The following is a 24,537-nucleotide window of genomic DNA, read 5'->3' as shown; positions in this document are numbered from 1 at the left end:
CCCTTTAGTTGGTTTTGTTGAGCTATTCAGAGGTGGACATAAGCCTAAGTGTTGTGCGGCGCAGGAGATAAGGAGTACGTCCTGTAACTAGCAGGTTGCTAGTTTGATCCCTCCACTACTGTCTCAGTCACTGGGCGTTGGGCAAGAGACTTTACCTGCTGGCGATAGTCAGAGGGCCCGGTGGTATTGATATATGCCATGTATCGCTTCTGTCAGTCTGCCACAAGGCAGCTGTGGCTACAAATGTAGCTCACCACCGTCAGCATATGAATGACTGAATGTAGTGTGAAGTGCTTTGGATTCTTCTGGACTTGGTGTAGTGCTATACAAGTACAGGCCATTTACCATTAAGGTTACAAACTGATGGGCGGACACTATCCTTCACGATTTTCTGCTACACAGCAGAATAAAGGGTTCCATTGGTTACAGTAATTCATCCTTGTTAGTTACGGCAGATCCTGAAGCAGCAAAGTGACCCAGATTAGAACTCTGCCACCGCCATGTTTTACTATCAGTATGATGTTCGTTGTACTAGCTGGCGAGGCTGGAGGGAGCACTGAGTATGGGTGGTTGTGTGTGTGTTCTTGTATTTGCAGCTGAGTGAGAACACTGCTGATTTATTTGCTGATTTTACAAGTAAAGTGAGGACTTTCATGTAAATTGAGGACCTTTTGACAGTCTTAACTTTTATTCTGGGCTAGAGGTTAGGTTTAGCACTATGGTGTCAATTAGGTTTAAGTCTGGGTTAGGTATAAACCCATAAAGGTTAGGGTCAGGGTTAAGCCATAGAAAGGTTTGAAGATTAACAGAAGTCTATGGAGAACAAAGCATGGTGCTCACTTTGTTCACTTTATTTTAGACCTGTGTGTGTGTGAGAGGGAGAGAGAGAGAGAGAGAGAGAGAGAGAGAGAGAGAGAGAGAGAGAGAGAGAGAGAGAGAGAGAGAGAGAGAGAGCATTTCAGTGCAGTGTGGGTGTCTTTACATTATACTTGCATTTATCCATAATTATGCTTTGTATTATTGTTGATTACATTTATGTTCTATAAGGTCCCCTTTAAAATGAACCCCTTCAAATGGGCTATAAACAAACAAAACGCTGTTAGTTTTACTCCAGAAGTAAGCAGGTGTACAATTTTCAAAAGGATGTACCAATATTCCACCAGTCCATAATTGACTCACCAAAAGACCAAAGGGGATCATCCAGTGGTTTTGACTCCAGAGCTCTTCCAGAGAGGCCATCTTTGCCTTTGTTGTTGAATGATGTACACCAGCCTTGAAAAACGCCAGAGTTCTGGACTCTTTTGTGACCTCCTGGATGAGTCGTTGATGCAATCTTACGCTAATATTAGTTTGGCCCTCCCAGTTTTAAATGCACTTGAGAACAACGTGCAATAACAGGACAATTTAGCAGGGGGAGGTAGGCTTGGGGTCTTTCCCACACCCCTGTTCCACGTAGTAAGGGTCTGGGGGTGGGCGTTGGGTCCCGGGGGTTGGATGGGACTGGCACCTCTGCTCTCCCGTGGGTCATCTGGTGTGGGATCAGGGTGGGGGTTAGGGTCAGAGTATGGAGCAGGTAGGTTGGGCTGTGGTGACTGTTAGGTTTGATGGTGGTCCACCCTCCCAATCCTGATCATGGGGTTGGGTACTCCTCTGGGGTGTCGGTACCTACACCTGGGAGTATAGGATGTGTGTGGGGAGTGCGAGTGTGTGTACTGCATCCTTTTTTTTGTGGGGGTAGGAGGGTATGCATGTGGGGGCACTAGGGTGGGAAGGTGTGAATGTGACTATGTGCCTGGTTTTCTGATTGGTCTTTTTGTCAGGTTGGGTTTTGGACCCCCACTCCTGGGACATCTCAGGTCTCCACTAAGTGTGGATTATGGCTCTGAATGTGTTTTTTTGCTGGAATCCCACAGTTTTAGGGACAGCTTTGTAACCTTTCCATATTGACAGATGTTCACCGCGTCCTTTCTCATCTGGCACGACATGTTACTCTTTGAGATCTTTTGACCGACTTCATGTCGATCAAACATATTCTATTAAAGGCTTGCTTAATTCTACATGTCTGGCTGTAACCAGGCCCTGAATGCAGGTGTCCAAACATTGTGGGTAATCACAATTTAACAAGAGGGGCCTTTATATCTTCACATAGAGCCAGATTGGTTTGGATAGCTTGTTTCCCTTAATTTATGAAATTGAAATGATCTGAGAAGAATGTGTCCAAAAACCAAAACAGAAGACATTTCTGCGGTATTGAGTCTTTCACAGCACTGCTATTGTCTGTGAAACTGGGTTTTCCTGCCGTTATCAGATGATTCCACCAGGGGGCCCGCAGCAAACAGCAGCTCATACAGGACTCTTTCAGAGGCTGCAGAAATATCAACATTCTTGCTATATGAGACACTCACCAAGCCCTGATGGAGGCAGGGAGTCAAAGGGGTTGAATGTCTGGCAGCAAGTTGCTGCACTTTGTTGAAGGAAACTGATGAAGCTAAAGAACGGTGGCTGTGTCAGAGCATCGTCTGAGTCTTATCACTGATGCACAGGAAAACGTGGTTAAAGCGCAGGACCGACTCTCTGGAGTTGAACAGTTCTTTACAAGCCTAATGTGACCAACCACCACCCTGACAGTCACAGAGGGCAGCACCGTGAAAAGGTCAAGAGAAGGTTCCTTTAGGTCAGATTAGAGAGAAATGCTGCCACAGGCTACTTTCTAACTCACTCTATCAGAATGCATGTCATCTGCAGGCCCCTGTCTGACCTCCACAGATTCCACTCCCTTTATTCCTTCCTTTCCTCCCTCCCTTCATTGTCTTTTGTCTTTCATGTGCAGCAAGCCTTGAGGCCAGAGCAGCGGCTGCTCAGATCACCCCCCCCCCCCTCACTCAGATGCTCAAAGCGCTCAGATAGGAGTTATGTGCAGAACGACTTTAACAAACATACGATTGTTTACTGAAAGCATACCTATATCGTTGGCCTGTCCCCTGAGGAGTTGCCATGGTAACAAAGGATTTTCGGTCTGGTAAAGGATGAGCTCATCATTTATTGGCAGGCCCTTTTTTTTCCCTCTTATTATTATCTGGCCTACTTGGAGAGCCATTTGAACACAATCATGCCCTAAGAGAACGATACAAATTAGACCGAACGTTCCATATTTGAAACAAATCCAGGCAAGCAGCCTGGGTGTGAAAACACAGAGAATGTGTGTTCGCTGTGGATGCTGCGCGTGTTTTCCACTGACGGAGCTGTAAGGAAGTTGGGTAAGTGTTTCCAGAGGCTGCTAAATGTCCTCGCAGGGTTGTGGACGCCGACTGACAGGACAATACAAAGAGACACTCAGAGCTGTTTGGCTGTCTGAAAGCATGTCTGCTCTTTGGATCAGTTTCCATGACTCAAAGGGATATCCCACGCTGCCTGCAGCCCCCCCCCCCCCCCCCCCTTCATTTCCCTTCCTTCCCTACCCCTAGCCTCCGCCCCCTCAATGTCACTCCCTTCTTTCTTAGGTTCACCACCAAACAATTCTCATACTTCAGTCTAAGCCGGGGGGGATTTGGGACAGTTTTAAAAGGCGTGGAAGGGTTTTGAAGCGTACTTGTGAAATGAGCTGAAGGACAGCATCAGACCTCCGGGAAGAGGAGAGAAGAGAAGAGAGCTGGTGAGTGACGCTGCTCTTGTTGTGTGTGTCTGTGTTACAAGGTGGTGGAAGTCAGAGCTGTGCCTTCAGGCTGCCAGGAGGAGAGCAGCACGCTGTTGTGTTTGTTTTGGAGACAAAACGGAGGATGTATGAACATGTTGCACCAGCGCAGGTGGCAGTGGGTGGGGATAAATGTACAAATCTATTATTAAAGATTACCCTTGTGTTTGTGTGGGGATAATGATCCAGAGACAGTTTCCTATATGTTTACCGCAGGACTGATGGATAATGATTATGGTTTTGCCTCAGCTTGGCTCCAGTTAGATGCAGTAAATACCACTCACTCATTTTTACTACAAACATGTTTTTCTGAAATTAAGCTAAATCTAACAACCAATACAAACCATCCGTCCATCCGTCCATCCGTCCATCCATCTATCCATCCGTCCATCCGTCCATCCATCCATCCATCCATCCATCCATCCATCCATCCATCCATCCATCCATCCATCCATCCATCCATCCATCCATCCATCCTGTTGTGTGAAGGTTGAAACATAGAGCAATAAATTCAAGAGCTCTCCTGTTTTGTTCTTCTCCAAAATAATTCAATTCAATTCAATTCAATTTTATTTATATAGCGCCAAATCATGAAACATGTCATCTCAAGGCACTTTACAAAGTCAAGTTCAATCATATTATACAGATTGGGTCAGATTATACAGATTGGTCAAAAATGTCCTATATAAGGAAACCAGTTGATTGCATCAAAGTCCCGACAAGCAGCATTCACTCCTGGGGAACCGTAGAGCCACAGGAAGAGTCATCTGCATTGTACATGGCTTTGCTGCAATCCCTCATACTGAGCAAGCATGAAGCGACAGTGGGAAGAAAAACCACCCATTAACGGGAAAAAAAAACCTCCGGCAGAACCGGGCTCAGTATGAACGGTCATCTGCCTCGACCGACTGGGGTTTCAGAAGACAGAACAGACACAACAAGAGAGACAAAAAAGCACAGAAGCACACATTGATCTAGTAATCTGTTCTACATTAGATGGTAGTAGCGGGTGAGCCGTCTTCTCTGGATGATGTCACAGTTAACAGAACGCCAGACCAGGTGTACCTACTATGAAGAGAAAAGAGAGAGAACAGAAAGTTAAAGCAGAAATGACAACACATAATGCATAATTGAAGAACAGTAGAACTCATGGTAACAAGAGCAAAGGTCCCATTACTCCACACAAAGTCCCAAACTGTTTATCCCTCTCCCACGCTATCTTGCTCTGACATGTGAACAAGATCCAAGATACTTTACCTCCTCAATACAGCCACATGCAGAAGTATTCACAACATTTTGGCTTTTTACTCTTGTTTTATGCCATGGATCTGCACAATATATATATATATATATATATATACATACATACATATATATATATATATATATATATATATATATATATATATATATATATATATATATATATATATATATCATTACTTTAAGAAATGAAGGTCTGTCAGTCCGAAAAATTGGGAAAATTTTGAAAGTGTTCCCAAGTGCAGTCGCAAAAACCATCAAGCGCTACAAAGAAACTGGCTCACATGTGGGGCCACAGCAAAACTGAGCAAGAGGCGTCACAACATGGAGATCAAGGAGCTCTCAGACAAGTCAGGAACAAAGTTGTTGAAACGTACAAGTCAGGATGGGGTTAGAAAAAATATTCAAATCTTTGATGTTACCCTGGAGCACCATCAGATCCATCATCTTCAAATGGAAAGCACATGGTACCACAACAAACCTGCCAACAGAGAACCGCCCACCAGAACTCACAGAGCAGCCCAGGAGGGCATTAATCAGAGTGGCAGCACAGAGACCAAAGGCTACCCTGAAGGAAGTGCAGGGGGCCACAGGAGAGACTGTACATATGACCACAATAAGCCATCCTCTCCATGGAGCTGGGCTTTATGGAAGAGAGGAAGATGAAAACTTCAGCAGCACTTGAAGGTTCAGGAGCAGACTTTCTTCACAGATCAACAGATCAAGGCCAGAAAAAGCCACTTTGTGTTGAAAAATGAGAAGGCATGTTTTGAGCTTAATGTATGGAGGAAGATATTCTGGTCTGATGAAATTGAAAATTAGGGTTTTGGCCACCAAGGAAAAACTGTTATGTTTGGAGTAAACCCAACACATCCCATCACCCCAAGAACACCATCCCCACAGTGAAACACGGTGGTGGCAGCATCATGCTGTGGGATGTTGTTCTGCAGCAGGGACTGGGGAACTGGTCTGAGTCCAGGAAATGATGGAATGTGCTAAATAATCTGTGGAATGCTAATGTTCACCTTACCACACAGAGAAATGACAGACACTCATCTTCTAACATACACAAGTCTTCTCTCTTGGCCAAGGAATTCAGCAAGTGGGCAGAAATGCACAACCTCTCCAAGATTGATCTGAGTTGGATTCACCTTTTTTTCACACTTTTTTTGTGTGGTAATGATTGGGTTTTTCAACAGGACAATGCTGCAGTTCACAATGCCCGCCTGACAAAGGAGTTCTTCCAAGAGAATAACATCACTCTTTTGGACCATCCTGCATGTTCCCCGGATCTAAACCCAATTGAGAACATTTGGGGATGGATGGCAAGGGAAGTTTACAAAAATGGACATCAGTTCCAGACAATGGATGCCCTTCGTGAAGCCATCTTCAACACTTGGAGCAACGTTCCCACTAGCCTCCTGGAAACACTGGCATCGAGCATGCCTAAACGATTGTTTGAAGTCATCAACAAGAATGGTGGAGCTACTCATTACTGAGTCCTTTTTTTTTGACATTTTGATTTCTGTTTTGGGGGGTTTTCGGGTTTTTTTGAGCTATGGTCTTAAACTTTTGATCAGCTGAAAAAATCATGTTTGAGTATAAATGCAGTTTTCAGACAATTCCCTGCTCAAATGTTCTTGTCCCTTGCACTGATTTGTCCTTTTAACATTGTGAAGCTCTACTTAGAACCTTCTTAAGATCCAATAGTGCAAAATGCAAATTCTTGCAATTTTTTGACTGGTCTTAAGATTTTGATCAGGAGTGTATATAAAAAGAACAGCAAAACCAACTGATAAATTATTACAGGTACAACCAACGCCTTGATACCATCACTGAAGAATATACAGTATGATTTAATGCAGAATGTATAAAGTGACAGCTGCAGATAATAATAGTAGTTTTCTGTATAGAAATGAATCTGTAAGTACCTGAATCCAAGCAGCTGTAGGTTTTTGTGAGAGTGTGCTTGTGTATGTAAGGTTGATCCATGATAAAAATGGTCAGTAGTGGATATGGGGAGCCAAAGAACACCCCCCCCCCCTTCCCCAGATGTTTTATTCTTATTGTTGACCTCCAGTAGATATTGGGAGCAATTCCTTGGACCAGCGGTCTTTATCAGTTCAGTACAGAACTGGCTGAGCCTTCCTGCTGCGTTTGGGAGTGAAACCGACTTTCCAAGCCATTTGATTAGGCTCTTTGTGAAGACACTCTTCTGTTTTCTCTCCCATCCTGGTATTTTTTGTTTTGGGAAAGTCGAGGCTAGATGCGACCCATGACAAATGGTGAAGAAGGGAACTTGTCAGCATTTCTGTACTGGATTGAAACATTGTTTCAGATTGCATTTTGAAAACGCAGCCCTGTCCGAGGACCAGAGGAGTTATTTAGGATTTATTTATTATGGTAACAGACGTCTTCCCATGCAGCGCTGTGTGACAGTTCATCACACTGTGGGGCCTGTTCACCCCTTTTGTTTCAATCTTCTTGAAGACAGAATGGCTGTTGCCTTCCTCTGCAGTTAAAGCTGTAGCATACACCGGGTGTCACGGATCGTCTGGACTTGTCAAAACGTTCCCCCACACGAGAGAGGCAGCCCTTCCACACCATGCACGTCACATATGTACCATCGTTACAGCATCTATGAAGTGTGATTTAAACTTTGCAGTAATGACCCAACGGTAGGATTACACCACCACACGCCATGCTGTGCAGAGCCTCTGCTCACCACAGCATGCACGCTGCTTAACGCGCAAAACATATGGCAAGATTTACTTTCTGATTAATTTGATAAGCTCTCATTGCAGATTGATTGCCAGTCAGACAGTAATAAAAAAGTACATTTCTGAATAATGAAAGAAATTAACATAAAAGAAAGTTGAGAAAAAAGTAAGAGGTGGTTGCATTGGAGAAAAACTGACACAGTTGAACGCTGTGAATCCCAAACATTGACCATAGAGGTCAATGTCACAGACACAGATATATATATACATACTTTAGATATGTGACGGGACGATGTTCTGCACAATCCTCTTCTTTTCACAATACTTAGACTCACATAATGTGTTTTAACAGGACGTTTACATGAGAGGAGTTTAAAGTGGATTCCTCCAGTCCCTTGTGATGTGACAGGCAGTACTTAAGTTCCAGCAGTTTTCCATTGGGAAGTATTTCATTTCAGTGACACATTGTCTTTCTCACAGACTATGGCTCTGAGTGTAGCACTAAAGCCCAGTAATCCGTTGAAAGTGTAACAACTGAGTCCTCTGTTATGGCCAGTTATCACTCCGTCACCTGGCTAACACCAACCAACCTGCCTGTGGACTCTTCCAGAGAGACGATGTTCTCACAGGATGTTCTACAGCCTTTCATGTCTTTCTCTGCCTGTCTATCCTGATTTTTTTTACCCAGATGTTTCTGAACTATATTTGGCTTGATTCGTGAAGCCTTGAGCAACCTTACTCCTGCCAAAGACGTCTTCATGTGGAGCAGTTAGCATGGAGTGCTGCGCTGATGCTACCATGTTTCCTCTCAGTCTTTGTTTGACGAGTCCCCAGGAGTTCAACGTGGCTCCTGGTGACTAAGAACTCTGAGGATCTGAAAGAATATATGAAAATTATGGCTGACACAGAATTACACACAGAGCTAAACACCCTTATTTACGGCGAAGACTAATTAAATGTCTGTGCGTGGTAAAAAAATAAAAAATTTGGTTTCCCAAAATGTTCCATTAATGCCCTCTTTATGCACAACCTCATCAAAGCTGTGCATAAAGCCACCTTTCCTATTAAAGTTATGTAGTGAAGGCTTTCAAACATTTATAGAGACTTTGAACTCCGTACAGACACATGCTGCTCCAGCTTCTTTATTTAACTAAGCGACCAATAGTAAGCAGCTTAATAAAAGTGTTTAAACATGAGAAACATCTCAGATTTCACACTGAGAGCCAGTGACAGAAATGACTAGGAGCAGACATTTCATAGAGTAATCAGTTGGCGCTGGAGCATCTGTGGAAGCAGATTTTTTTTTTCTCCTCCATCTTTTGCACAGGGGCCTGTATCAGCGCAGCGCTCCGTCACATGTCGCTCCTCTGACAAAGCAACTGGAAACTCTGAGCTGAAAAAACGGAGCTGGGAAGTGGCAAGAAATCATTTTTTAATATGATTTACCGTAACCAAAATAAACGCCTTTTTTCCAAAAGCATTGTGCAACAGTTTCCACTCCTGCAGCGCCGTGCATGGCTGCCAGTGGAGCGTAGCTGACGTAGCTGCGCCTGTTGCCCGGTCTCTCTGTCAAACGTGCCATTTTGCTGGATAGCTGTGGTCGGAATGATGACAGCGTGCCTTCTCTGAGGTGTAATTTCTCCTGTCATAGCAGATAGTAATCTGATAATGACAGGTCCTCTGATCCACACAAGTGCTGCGCTGCAGTTCCATACTGTGATGACAAACTGCTTGGGATGGTCAGCTGTGATTGCGTATCCTGCTTCTTGCTCTGTTTACGTGCAGCTTGTAATCACCTGAGGAAAGTCACCTGTTCACGAGGAGCTCTTCTGGTCTCTAAACTCCAAAAGAGGCGTTTCTTCATCTTCACATCTCCCTTAGATTCCCAGCCTTCAGTTTAAACACAGTTTCTCTGCACGCCCCTGCATGCTTGTTCGTATGAGGAGTTATGCCTGTGCATTCATATCGCTTTGTCTCTGTTCAAGGGCAAAGCAGACGGGCCAGCGTTTAGCCGCCTGCTGATAGTGGCGTCCCTCCAATGAGTGGCACTGATGCCAGAATAATGAATCTGTGTTTACGCACCCTTTCATGCTGTGGGGGATGCGCAGCTATCTCACCCTGCATGCATTTCCATTCTAGTGTGCTCCAGTATCAAGGCTCAGTTTCTGAGAGGACATTTGTTGTGATCTGGTAGTACTTAAATACACTGGATTATATGGCAGCAAAACTCTTATTTAAAGCTAAGCGGTTCTGAAAATGGATGGATGGATAATCACTAAATAGCAATGACTCAGGGAAAGAGCAAGGATGAGAGTCTTCCGCTCCAGGAGCAACTGTGTAAATGGGATTTTGCTGATAAAAAGAAGAGCGTGGAGCAAAGCTTGCTTCGCACTGATTTTATTCAGATTCATACAACAGAGGAAATCCTTTCCTGTACCCCTAGAATAATGGATCTTTTTTTTTTTTTTTACCAGATTGAATTTAATGCTTTGGTGCAGAAGGGATAAGATAAGATAACAATTTCCTTTACTGTCCCACAATAGTAATGAAAAAAACAAAACAAAAAGAACAAGCTAGTCTAAAGTTATTTCTAAATAAACGCCAAGAACAAAAAGTGAAAAGTAAATACAAGAGTAAATATTGCACAATTATTGATAATATGGTATTCAGGTCAAATGAGACAAAATATTCAAGTTTAGCAGTGGAATAAAACTCCAGCCTATTTACAGAACTAAAGTAATATAAAATGCAATATGCATGAAAGTACAGCAGCATCTCAGAGTTGCTAAGGCCAGTGGAAGTGTACTTTAACATCTGAGAGACAATGTAAAGGATTCATGATCAGATCAGAACCCATGCAACCATTAGGAGTGTTCATACACCCACACGTGTTATGCTTCATGATGTTGTCTGCATGTTGCTTTTGTGCTTAGGGTTTTTCTTGCATTCTCATACTGTCCCTGTAGAGAGACAATGTAATAAATTCCCTTTTTTCCCTCAACCATCCTAATGTATTCTTTTCTCTACTCTGCAAAAAGGCAGTGCCTCGATGGCAGTCAGTCACCTGTCTACCCATGTTTGTCTTTCTCTTGATGGGCTGTAGTGGAACGTAATTTCTCCCACAGGGGACAAATAAAGCAATTCAATTTAATTTGATTCTCTAGGTGGACCAGATAGTAGCAGGTAGATGATGGCATGAACCACCCCACAACTTAATCCATACAAGTACAACAAGCAAATGTTCTTTGGCCCCAAGAAGTACTTTAATTGTGAAGTACTTGCTAATAGGAGCAGCTGCTAGGTGTCAGCATAGTAATCCTTTAGCCTAGAGCTATGCATAAATCAGTATAAAGAAGCACATTCATGAGTAAAATTCATAATTGTATCAGATTCTTTCATTTAGGAACCTGAATCGATCACAGTCTATGCTTTAAATGATGAAATGTTTAAGCATGATTGGCTTCTCTAACGTAGTTGCTATATTTCCCCTAACAGACAAGCAGGGTGTCCCATTCTGCTCTGTGTACGATGCATCTGGGCTGTCACAAACTCATAAATGAATAAAATGTTGTCTCTTATATTGCCTTTAACTTAACTATGAAAAAAGAAGGGCCATCCTTTAACCATCAAACCTGAAAGTTTGCATTTCTACAGACTGAAAACGTTGTATTCTTTGTAAAACAGCTAAAGCTCCGTCCGATCACACCCAGAGTGTATGAACATCACTGTTATAGTCTTCCAAAAGTGTCTTATCTTTCTCAGCTTTGGTGGTTCTGCTGAAGAAAATATCCACAGCATCAAGCTGCCGCCACCTTGTTTCACTGTGAGGATGGTAGGTCCCTCAAATGAGACGACGGTTGGCTCTCATCTTTCCACCCTCCCATAAAGGTTAGAGTGTTGGAGTGGACAGCTAAGAGTTATTCTGTCAACAGAGTCCTCCAGCTGTGGACCTCTGCAGCTCTTCCAGACCTGCCATGGAGCTTTTGGGCTGCGTCTGTGATCAATGCTCTCCTTGCCTGGCCTGTTAGTTTAGGTGGAGGGCCATGTCTTGGTAGGTTTACAGTTGTGCCTCTTTCCAGCTGTATAGCTGAAGGTAAACTCTGGTTTTAAAGGTGTTAAGGGTGAACCTGCACAACACTGTTATGGTCTTTTTGTCCAGTATTTCAACAAGCTCTGAAAGGACAACTATCAGCAACACTGTCACAGTAATGACAGTGTGCCTCAGAGGATCTGGGAATGATGCTCTTTATTTATAGCCTTCCAGTTGCAAGGTGGAACTGCAGTGAGATTCATATATTTATTTCCTGTTTGCCCAGTGACCAGGCTAAGTACTATTAGCTGATACTTTCTTTCCATTTTTGCATTTAATCAATGAAAAACTAGGTGTCTAACTGGTTTAACGAGATAGACATGAGAGTTGTAACTGAACTGTTCATTGAGGCAACATGTTGCATTTTCTCAATGCAAAGGGGTTTAATTTGATTTTTCTAACTTAGAACCAGGGCATTCTGGACATGGGCCCCACAAGCTACTCCTCATGAACAACTGTGGGCTTTATTGAAAAGACTGCTTTCACTAAACGGGAGCCTGTCATTCATCAGCAGGCCATTACATCCAGTATAAAGTAAACACATTTTTCATGCAGAAGTAGGAATTACCGACCTCATGCAGCAAATTTAATTCACAGTGGAACATAAATACATTCAAAAGTTTGGAGCAGATGTAACAGCCTGAGCAGTTTATTATGGGCTGACCTTGGTGTGAACTAACAGGAAATGATTCCTGTGGTGGCTCTCTGGACAGGAACTCTGCTTTTAGAGACAGTTCAGTGAAGACATCTGTCTTCTTCTTCTGCTGTTATCACTCAGACAACTTCCTGCTGTTGCCCACACCATGTTTCTCTGTCCCGTGCTATATGGAGCAGAGAAAAATACAATTCAATGTGGATTTTAGTGCTGCAGTAGAATGGGAAATGACAGTCTTATCATCACAAGTAGGCAGTATAAGATACTTCCAGTATGACAGTCCGGAATAAAAATAAGTTTCCGTGGTTAAAACAAAAAAGCCTCCATGACATTGTCTGATTGTTTATATCGCCAAAAACACAAGCAACAATTATTACTGCAGCTGCTACAATTATCAATATTGATAATAATATTGATATCTCACTCCTGTCAGTCTGCCCCAGGGCAGCTGTGACTACTAACACAGCTCACCATCGTCAGGGTGTGAATGACTTACTGTAGTGTAAAGCTCTTTGGGGTCGTTGGACTAGTTAAAGCGCTGTACAAGTACAAGCCATTTACCATCTACACATTTTAAAAACATGGGTAAGCACCTATTAAATTTAGCTGTGATTTTAGAGGAAACACTCTAGTTGTACAGAATGTTAAGCCTTTATTCTGCTGAGTTCTTTTCTACATACGGAGCGTGAGGAGCTGAGATTGTTGGAGCAAGCCTGCACGCATACCGTGACTATCCATCCGGGTTTTGTAACTGCAATTATTTTTAAACCCCTAAATTGATCTTTCCTGTAAGCCAGCACCAAGGTCTAGGAGCCTCCTTTCAGCCAGCTGATCAGAAGTGCAGCTATTAGCTTAAGAGGGGATTTTACCTATTTATCAATATTATTAATAGTTAAAATTGGATATTATAGTTGATGTGATATTCTAATCAAAATTAAACTATATATATATAGACATAGATAGATAGATAGATAGATAGATAGATAGATAGATAGATAGATAGATAGATAGATAGATAGATAGATAGATAGATAGATAGATAGATAGATAGATAGATAGATAGATAGATAGATAGATAGATAGATAGATAGATAGATTGATTGATTGATAGATAGATAGATAGATAGATAGATAGATAGATAGATAGATAGATAGATAGATAGATAGATAGATAGATAGATAGATAGATAGATAGATAGATAGATAGATAGATAGATAGATAGATAGATAGATAGATTCAGTCATGCAATGGACACATTTAACAGAAAGGTTAGCACCCTCCTGCTGGAGTAATATATCAGCATTAAACCTACTTCTAATTAACCTCTGTCCAGGCTACAGTATTCCCCAGATCTAGAAGGGATGGATGGTTCTTTTTACTTTTGTTGCTCCCTCCTGTGGGTGATTGGTCTGGATCAGTCCTCACAGGACATGTTATCACACCCGAGATGTGAGGCTGAAAAGAAAGAGTGTCGTGTTCTGGGCTGTCTGCTTGCTGCACTGCAGCGACCCAGATCATCTGATGCACCTGTCAGTCTCCTCCACCAGTCAAGCTCATCTCCTTCAGCTGTTTATCTGCCTGTTTACCCGACTTCAGCCAACAGACAGACCAGATTATTGAAAGATTAAAATATAAGCAGCAGAGTGTTTTAACTTAAAATAAGGTTCAATTCAAGCGATCCACCATGGCGCAACATAGAGACAGCAGAGTTTTACCAAATCAAAGGCAAAATGTATTGTTTTAAAATCGTAATATCTTTACGATGTGGACGTGACGTCTTTCTAACCTTTGTGTGAGAGAATGTCTCGTGTTCTTTGCCTGCTTTGTCTGATCTTGACTAAGTTTTCGTTTCCTGGATTTCCCTATTTCTCTTTGCCGTCATCGCTCACCTCATTGGCTTCTGCATTCTAGACAACATGGACCTTCTTCTCGACCACGGACCTCACCAAGCCCAAATCCAAAGCCCAGATCTGTCTGCTTGTCAGTCCTGTCTGACCCATACCAGCCTCACAGAACTCACTCCGGCCTTTGCCAACCTGCCAGTCACCACCTCCTGGTTTCCCAGCATTCTACAGTGTTTCCTGTCTTTTTCAAGTTCTTATTAATAAACCTTTTAAAGCGCAACACCATGTCTGGCTGAATATCAGGTTCTCTGTCTGTCTGGCCATAACAAAAATGTATCTTCCCTCCTATTTTACAAAAGTGTTCTGTTTTTCTTTATTTTATAACCTAAAAATAGAAATAAAATGGTGGTCTAAAAATTACAGCATATTTCCTGTCGTAGATTTTTAGCCAATACATAATAAGTTGTCTTTTTTTTTTCAAAAGGTCATGTATTGTTTGTGGCTCTATATGAGTTTTATTGTTGCAGACCCCTGGTGTAGATGTTTGGTAAGGACATGAACCCTGCTATGCTTGGGTTTGCTCACAGTGGTGGAGTTCAACTGACTGCTAGGTGCAGATCATCACACCTCCACCGCCATGTTTCGTTGTGGTTTGGTTTTAGGTATTAGTTGATGTTTGTTGCTTAGTTTTCTCCAAACATGCTGTAGTACATCATGGTCAGCCTTCTGTCCTCTGAATCTTTCTGCAGATACAGATACAGATATTGAAAGCTAAGGATGTTCCCCTTGTTACGCGTTTTCTTTGTGTCAATGTCCAGTAATGAACTTAAACGTCTAACATTTTCAGGGCTGTAGAGACTCAGGTGAAGCTCTTCTATTATCTCCCTGAGTATCACAGTCTTTGGCTCTGTGGTGAACTTGCAGGGGCAGCCATATTGTCCAAAAACAGGGTGTTGTGCTGTACAGTGGTTTATTAGAAAACTAAAAGACAAAATAGTGTTGCCTTTTTAGGTTTTTGGTGAAAAGTCTGATATCTGGTCCACATCCGTGCTGCCCTGCAACAATTATCAAAAGAAATACACCAGAAGATCTCGTGTTTGCTTGCTGGATGTTGTTAGTCAGCATCTTTAACGATGAAAGTCAATAAATTCTGTCCCAGCTGCACGTTTAGAGTCCTGCTCAGCGATGTCCATAAAAGTACACTAATAGTTTTGAAAGTGTTTAAACTTTGCTGTCACTGCTGTTAGGATGCTGCCTCCTTGTAAGTGACCTGGTCTCTGTGAGTCAGTTTACAACATGCAGCCAAGCCGTGTAAATACAGCTGAATGAGCCACTTCCTCAGAATCTGATGAGGCTATTTAAGATGCTCTGCTCCGTCTGCTGCAGCATCAGCAGCCGTCTCTGGTGAAATTGGCTGTCTGTATTTTTTACAGTGTCTACAGAGTATTCTGTCTAGGATGGAGTCCATGATAGCACAGCGCATCTTCTCAGGTCTGGTGTTTCCTGCGTTTCTACTCCACCTCAGGATTACCATGTCATTTCTACCCTACATTATTAAAAGTTTAGGCATTTTGTTGGTACTGTTACTTATCAGAACTACCAAACAATATTACATTGTCAGCCAAACAACTGGCAGACTGTTTCTTATCTTGTGATGTGGATTTTCATGAGAAACTCCAGATCACAAGAGAATCCGTCTCACCTCCAGGCTTTGCGTTTACAACTGAGGCAAAGCAGTAAAAGTGAAAAGGCGTTCGGTGGGATGCCTGGATGTGGTTACTGGATGCCTAAAAGCAACAACTGTTTTTCTTTATCAACAAATAAGCTAAAAGCAAAGCTGCTGTATTTTTCAGTAGTTGTTTTCCCTTCATTTCCTCCATATACTTGAACCGGCATCAGCAAAACCCGGCTCCTCCTCGTGTCTGTCTGTAGCACAGGTGCTGGTTCTGCTCAGAGCTCTAAGATGCCCTTGGCAATGTGAGGCGGATAATAATCCACTCATCAACATCGCAGGTCAGCAGGATTTCTGAAACAGCGCATCCTCTCAATGTCTTCCAGCGGTGCCAAAGCTGCCAATTCTCTGCGCCTTTACGTAGCTACTTATGGACATATGTGATTGTTTACACCTTAGGTATCATTATCCTTGACTTATAAGGCATGAATATGCTGAACCGCCGCCGTTCTATTCGCAGTGAGAATGAAAGGGCCTCTTAGATCATTTACATGCTTTTCCTGCTCCTCAGTACACAGAGCGATGCACATCTATGGTAAACACAGAGGACATGTAAACGTTACATCCCATTGAGAGTGTTTCCATCATTTGGGAAGCGTGCAACGTTATTTCATGAGTCTAAACGGGATTCAGTTTATTTTTACGGCTTTAAACCATAAGACCTCTAACTCATGAAAAACTTCAGGTTTGATGCTCCTTTAGTTAAAAACAACAGAACGTAGTTATATTTAAGTGCGTTTAGATGAGCTTTACTACTTTGTCGTTTGTTATTGTCGACTGAAAAAGTTTGCTCGCTGCCTCACATTTTTACGGCAGGGTAGAAATTCACGTGGATTTCCGCACACTTTCACACAACGTTCCTGTTTGTGCATCCCAAGTTGTGTGTGAAACATTGCGTTGCTTTTTTGTGTGTGTGTGTGTGTGTAGGCACGGTTGATACGTGAGGCCCCATATCGCGCTGCAGAAATGTGCAGTGTTGTAATGAGTCCAACTTGTCCTCTACTCTAAAATCCTCTCCTGGGTTTCCTCAAACAAGCAGCACCAAGACTGCTGCTTTCACACCACGTCAGCAGACATGCCACATACTGACACCAGTGAGTCCAATTAGGTATATCTGCATATAAACGTGGCTGCAAAGTAACTAGTTACGTATTCAGGGGACATCTTGCACCCAGAAGGACTTTCAACATTATAGTCTGTCACATTATTCTTATTTCAGTCAGGAACTCAAGGCTGCATGTCCAGAGGGAAGAAGGAGATATTACAATAAAACTAGGCAGTCCAAAAGTAGCCCTGTAGCGCCTTCCACAAGACAACAGTGTGAACAGGTGATATGCGGGATGAGAAGGATCCGAGATGATTTTTACTGCTCGTCATGTGATGTGTCTATGGTACAGTGTGTCAGTGGAAGGGAGGGTGTGGCCTATGATTTTAGATTTAGATTTTAGATTTTTCTGTTATGCGCTGTAATTTTTTACATGATAAGGAGTCCTAATTTCCATTCTGTGACATTCGGGTGGTAGGGTCAGAATTTGGCGTCAGCAACATGAAAACATGGATCCATCCTGCCTTATATCAACGGTTCAGCCTGCTGCTGGTGGTGGTGTAACGCTGTGGGGCATATTTTCTTGGCACACTTTAGAGCCCCTTAGTACCAATTGAGCATCTCATCAATGCCACAGCCTACCTGAGTATTGTTGCTGACCATGTCCATCCCTTTATGACCACAGTGTATCTATCTTCTGATGGCTTCTTCCAGCAGGATAACGCACCATGTCTTAAAGCACGAATGGTTTCAGACTGCTTTCTAGAACATGAGCTCACTGTACTCATATGGCCTCCACAGTCACCAGATCTCAATCCAATAGGTGTGGAGGAACGGGAGATCAGCATCATGGATGTATAGTCGACATATCTGCAGCATCTGCGTGATGCTATCATGTCAGAATGGACCAAACTCTCTGAGGAATGTTTCCAGGACCTTGTTCAAGTCTATGCCACGAAGGATTAAGGCAGTTCTGAAGGCAAAAGGGGGTCCAACCCAGTTCTAGCAAGGTGTACCTAATAAAGTGGACGGTGAGTGTAGATATGTATGCATGTTAACAATAGAGTTAGTTTCTAATAGTCACTGATTTTTCCCCCCTGATTTGAACAATTTAAAATATCAATGTTCTTAGCCACCTCTAAGCTGACGAGGCCTGCAGCCAAACCACAACTCTGCAGACAGTTGTTTTACTCAGATAGCGGCACGTTGAGTTTTGTTTTGCCACAGATGGAGTTTATTGTGGAAGAGATTGTTAAACCAAACAGCTGCTAAAACTTTTCTCTTGAATAATTTGCTGCTATTTGAGCGCTGAGCCATCGGGGCTTCATAATGCAGCCAGGTGTGTTTGCAGGGAGGTTGGTGACACATCTGCACGGCCTCACTGCTGTCTTCCCCCCATTCGTATTCATTCCCATCACTGTTTTCTTCCCTCTGAATACATTTTTTTTATGAAATAAGGTCACAAAGCGTCTGATACAGTGGATTTCCTCTGGCTCCAGACTGCATCTGTTCTGCAGCCAATGCATTTCAGCACATGATCAAACCTGCCTGGTGGCAGCAAAGAGTTCTTTTGAATAAAACAAAAAGTGCCCGAGGTTCCAAACTACTGACTCATCCACGGTATAAGAAACTTATTGTTTTTGTATAGTAAAGATAAAAAGTTAGTGTATTTAGCCTAGCTTTCAATATGATTTGATTCAACATAGAAAGAAGAACACAAAGGTACCTGAGTGCATCGAATGACTGCAGACTAGAAATGAAGCTTATTTGCTCTGTACACAGTAAAATCTTTCCTCATTCCCTGAATTCATGCTAGGCTTTGTAAAATACTAAATATTTTGTTCTTAGAGCAATGTCTTTAGACATTTCAATGATCCAATGTAACTCTGGTAAATGTATGTCCATCTTAACCTCTAAACCACAGATAATTTTATTATGACAGGATTCCTGTCATCGGCTCAATCCCCTGTTTTACACCAAATCATTTTGTTGCCTCATTCGAAAGATGAGACGTATTAGCAGAGGAAAGTAAGACGATGAAGCAAATTCTTCTGATCTTTTTGTTCATACCGAGTCCAAAGTTCAGGGAAGATTTAAGAAGCGCTTTTAATTTACACACAGAATTCCCTGTTTTTAGATTTGGGATTCCCGTTTGCGTGAGCTTTCAGCATCGCAGAAACAGATGAAGTTCTTTAATGCAGGAAGTTCCACCCTGGCAGCATAAAACAATGGCATCTCTTTCTGCTCTGGCTTTAGAAGAGGGAAGACAGAGGAGGGAGGAGAGCCTAGTTCATACATTTCAGAAAGAAAGGCTGCAGTCGTCTGCCTCGGGGTCAGAAAACATGTTCTTTGATCTGGTTCCACCAACACCCATACTGAGAGCAGCACAGCAGTTGGTGCTCTACAACCAAAAGCATAACCATAAAAGTGGATTGTTAAAGTATAGGCCATCTTATTTCTGGTTTTCTAAAAGTGGCAGATAGAGAGCTTCCTACCAAACGTGGCGTTTTAAACAACTGGAGGTCAGCGGGATTCATTAGAGATAGGACAAACCTGCCATGCCTCAGGCTTTGATCTGTGGAGTGTGTGTAATAGTTTTGGGATCCCAAAAGCGAAATGATGACGCTTCAAAAATCATTCTAAACCAGAATGAAGTCTAACATGTAACAAAAACCTAAATCTATGATTTATTGCTATTTCACCCCCTATGCATCATTTCATATGATTTTCATCATCTCAAAAGAAAAACTTTATTGCATGAAAAATAATAGGACACAATAAGATACTGACCATGCTCAAAACTGTTGGGGAGGAGAAAAAAAACCTCTTACCATTTTGAAATATCATCCTATTTTTTTTTTCAAGATTTAGAACCAAGGAATCAATTTTTCTTTTCTTTTGTTTAGAAATACATGCAATCTACAAAAGACATGTATCGATAATATAGCAGCATTGTTCTAGATACAAATGTATACATAATTTGCCGGATCTTCAAAGATTCAAAAAGGAGCGATAAAATGAGTGGGTAGAAGAAAATAAATCTGCGTGCAATAAGTTGCTGTGTTGTCGTGATATGCAAAGATTGTGTCTGCAATGGATGAGACATGAAGAACCAACTGGGTCTGCCCCATCTGAAAGTTGCGTGAACCACTGGCAGGGTGAGTGAAAAAAAAAAACATTGTTTGCTTCCCGCTGCATAAATCTATCCAGGGAAGACGGCGTCTGGACCTGCAACGTGTGATTTAAATGTGGCATTTTTAGAGTCACAAGACTTTCATATTTACATTTCTTTCTGATATAACTCAAACCTTCCTGCGTATCGGCATGTTGAGTCAGTTCTCTGTTGGCTCCCTGCGTCATTTTTGAGAAAATATTTCAATCATCACTTTGTTCTTTTACCCTTTAAATTGCTCTTTTTCCTAACTCCTTCCTTTTGATCACTCTTCACACACACACACACACACACACACACACACACACACACACACACACACACACACCCCTGCGTCTGTGTGTGCGTTTGGAGCTGCCTTTTAGGAATGCAGGTCTTAGTTTAGCGGAGCAGGCAGCAACAGGTCTGACCTCCTGAGTGGTGGTTAGTGGAAGGCAGGCATTGCGCCGGTAGCTGAACAGACTAGAGTCCACACGGAAACGCAGGCGGTGTGTTTCCCTGAAACAAACAGCAGTGAAGCTGCTCTGCCGTCTCTAAGCCGCCCCGGGCTGTAAAGCTGACTGTGATAGGATTTATTCAGCCAGGAGCAGCTCTCTGCCATGGAGGCGATGCACTTGCTGGACAACTGGAGAGAGGTAAATATTACCAACAGATAGGAGAGATTTTAGTATTCATGGAAAATCTCATACAAGATGTGTTGTTTTTTTTTAACTGCGCAGGAGTTTACAGATGAAGCTTTCCAAATATTTCCTTTTATTTTCCTGGCTGTTTTGTGAGTCTCTGGTTCTTCCTTCAGGCTGACTCCAGTAAATATCATTTCATGGCTCCGTCTGGAAAGCAAACATGAGGATATTTGCTGCCGTGTTTAGTTCTCCCGCGGCTAAAGCGCATCAGGAACATACTTTCCAGCCCTGCTGCACGACAGTTTGCACATATACACACACATTTCTTGATTGTGTGCCTTCTAACCTCTCCTGCATGCAAAACCACAACGTGTCTCATGTCTCATCCAACGGCTGCAAAAATATACTGTCTCACACTTAGGCAGGATGTGCTTGTATCAGACTTGTGCAAATATAGACAGTGAGATTATAAAGAGTTTAGGTCTGTGCTGATTTGACCCCCAGGTAGGAAAGATGGCCCTGAGGGGCTCTGGATAGGCAGCCGAGGCGGGGGGTTCAGTTAATGTGCTAAACCTCTGATGAGTTTAGATGTGTATGTCCCTTAATCTGTCTGCCATCTGGTTTTTTGCCTTTGTGATGACAGCATGAATCACACCTTGGATGTGATGGTATGTAGGCGGCAGGGAGCAAGGGGAACCCCGGTTACTACAGTCAGGCCTTCTAGAGCCATTGTGTGATGAAGTTACTCGAAGAGATAAAACAATGCCAGCCTTTTATGCTGTAATCTTTGCTCCCTTCGTTGATGGCGACTTGTGATTGCCACAGTTTCAGCGTTGTCCCGTTTTTCCTTCCCAGGATCTTCATGTGACGCAGGGAGCCGTGGACAACTCAGCGGACATGGATCGCCTGAACAGGAACGTACCTGAGCTCGGGCGGCAAACTCACCAGGTGTTACAGGTGAGTGTGTGTGTGTGTGTGTGTGTGTGTGTGTGTGTGTGTGTGTGTGTGTGTGTTTGGAGTAGTGATAGAAGAGAGCTGGAGGTAACAACTTGAAAGCCTTTGCTGAAAGACACCAGCATGTGTCATTATGGTGCGAGAATGGGATCACTCGTTGATGCGGTCGCCTTGACAGGTTCGTGTTGCTCCAGCCCTCCTCAGATGATGAATAAAAAAAAGAGGCAGCCCTGCCGTGTGTCGTTAAGCACCCAGAGTAATTAGACAGACCCGAGATTAGGAGTCTTTGTTTCCCACCTGCTGCCTTTGACAATCCTATTAGGGCCTTAAGGGGAGGAGTTTGTGTGTGTGTGTGTGTGTGTGTGTGTGTGTGTGTGTGTGTGTGTGTGTGTGTGTGTGTGTGTGTGTACTTGTACTTGCAGCTGTGTGAGGACATATTTTTCATCTTTTACCACCTAAGTGAGGACCGTTTTTTTTTTTTTTTTGGGCCGGGGTTAGGTTTAGGACTAAGGTGTCAGATTTAGGCTTATGCTGCGTTCAGACCAAACGCGGTTTAAGAGTCAAAAGGTGTCCAACACCTCAACTTGGACGCTCTGAGCAAAGTGTGGACAGGCCCGTCTGACATGCTTTTGGGGGGAGCTACCCTATTCTTTTCCTAAAATGCAGTAAAAAAGTGGTAAAAGTTTTGATAACCTGCCCAAGATGCCAACTTCCTCTTTAATCCTCCTTCAGGCAAGGTCTTTTTACTTCTGTCTCTCTAGTGATATCTCGACTGATCATAGATAATACGATGGGCACAAACAGAGACGATAAGTTTGTCCTCCATTGTCAACTCCCCAGCTTTTCATGGTTCTTCCTTCCCGTTGGAAAATCCACCAGTACGTCCATAGCAGAGTCTCTCTGATTTATTCACGCTCCACATCCAGCTGCAAAAGCTCAGATTTTCCAACTGCAGCGTCTGCTGCTTTGGATACTCAGACGCTTGAAATCTCAAAATGTGCCGCACCTGACAGGTGAAAGGGAGGACCTCTCGACGCTCCTACATGTGCACCCACCATAGAGTTTACACGTAAATCAGACATCCCTGATGCTCAAATTGCGTTCGGTTAGAGTTAGGTATAAGCCGGTAAAGGGTCAGGACCACAAGGTCCTCAGTAAGTATTTAAAACAAGCTAGTGTGTGTGTGTGAGTGTACTTGTACTAGGTTTAGGACTGAGGTGTCCATTAGGTCTAGGTTAGGGCTGGGTTTGTAGTGGTAATGGTTAGGTTTAGGGTTAGATTCAGGGTAAGGCCATGGAAAGGGTTGAAGATGAATGGAAGTCAAGGCACAGTCCTCAGTAGGTCTTCTTCTACATGTCTACTGTATCCTTTTCTTTGTTGTGTGACCTTTTATTTAGCATTATCCGAGTAAAGAGGGGACACATGTGCATAAAGCTTTCTTTAGTTTTGTAAAATACTTCATGATTGTGTACTAGTTTTTGTTGGTCTATCAAATAAACAAATAAAAATTATATATATATAGATAGATAGATAGGTAGAAAGGTAGATAGGTAGATATAGATATAGATATAGATATACTCCTACTCCTACTATATATACTCCTACTCTTTACTCTGTAAAGAGGCAGGTGACTGATATGGTTGCACTATTGCTGCTGCAGGTTTAAAAAGCTGCTGACTCGTTGACAGGACCTGATGTTCAACAAAGAGAAGTTAGTTTATGAAATTCTTAATCAGGTGGAATGCAAGAATTTTGACGACCTGTAATGTGGAAATTATTTGCAAATGTACATGAGTAGTTTCATGCATTCGAAAGCATGCTGGCAGTGCACGCTGTGGAGCAAGCGGTTGCAGAGTGCGCCACTTGGGAGCAGCAGCACACAGCAGATGGGCGAGTATGAATCCCGGCACCTCCCCACTATTCCCATCACTCCTTGTCAGCCTTCCCAGCATACCAGTCTCTAAGTCCATGATCCTTTTAGGCTTGACCCCCCCCCCTCTTCACTGTTTGTCCACCAAAATCAGATAATCCTAGTTAAAAAGACCCTCACACAGCCAGCAAATCAAGGAGCCGGGTCAATGATCCAGTCCCAAGTACCAAATAAATAGGCATAAAGGCTCAAAAGTGGCACTAAAAGACAGTCAAGGTATGTGTTAATATGCAAATCTGTGCTACTGAGTTGGTCCACACTTGTCAGAGTTCATATACCTCACCAGCAAGCCCAGGGCATAATCGGCTTAAAACAAAAATACTGGCTGCAAACAAAGACAAGAGGAACACTCCTTTAAGAAAGATGGAACCCACTCTTCATCTGATCGATAAGCGTAACAGCAGATTTTCACTTGATAATAACACCCACCGTGTATAATCGTGTTCAGCTGTGGACCCGAGGTACTGTTGTACTGCAACGGTCAGAGAAAGTAGCAGAAACAGCACGGAAACAATGCGGCAGATAAATGTGCTAGTAAACAGGACGCTGACTGGCTGTGTCCTGTAGCCTACAGGTAATTCTATATTATGCCTTTTTAATGCTAAAACATTGCAGCTGGAATAAAAGAAATAAAACAACACTACCGTTGCAAACCCTCCAAAAAGAAAAGTACCCTGCGTTTGCTTTGATGACAGCTTTACACCTTAATAGCTGCGCTTTCGAGGATAATCCCAGAGGATTTTGGCCTGGCTTACTTCATGATGATGTGGGTCAACAGGCCACGCTAAATGTCTTCCCCTAATTTATTGCAGTAAGG

The 24,537-nt window shown here is 42.8% G+C and overlaps 1 protein-coding gene across 11 annotated transcripts in view; it reads left to right on the top strand.

Moving 5' to 3' along the window:
* Positions 1-24,537, top strand: part of phldb1b (pleckstrin homology-like domain, family B, member 1b) — a 152,057-nt gene that overhangs the window by 18,886 nt on the left and 108,634 nt on the right. For 6 of the 11 annotated variants that reach the window (XM_021310755.2, XM_021310757.2, XM_012852788.3 and 3 more), the window contains exons 1-2: positions 20,623-20,848; positions 21,692-21,793. In XM_021310755.2, the coding sequence (XP_021166430.2) occupies positions 20,813-20,848; positions 21,692-21,793 (138 nt within the window). In that variant the 5' untranslated portion in view covers positions 20,623-20,812. Of the gene's footprint in view, positions 1-3,529; positions 3,653-20,620; positions 20,849-21,691; positions 21,794-24,537 lie in introns of those variants that run through there. The other 5 variants (XM_036149399.1, XM_036149401.1, XM_036149402.1 and 2 more) reach the window with 4 other exon arrangements.

This window comes from Fundulus heteroclitus, chromosome 18 (assembly GCF_011125445.2).
Source record: "Fundulus heteroclitus isolate FHET01 chromosome 18, MU-UCD_Fhet_4.1, whole genome shotgun sequence".
Taxonomy (NCBI): domain Eukaryota; kingdom Metazoa; phylum Chordata; class Actinopteri; order Cyprinodontiformes; family Fundulidae; genus Fundulus; species Fundulus heteroclitus.
The sequence above is the reverse complement of the archived record's forward strand: the minus strand, read 5'-3'. Positions and strand labels throughout refer to the sequence as shown.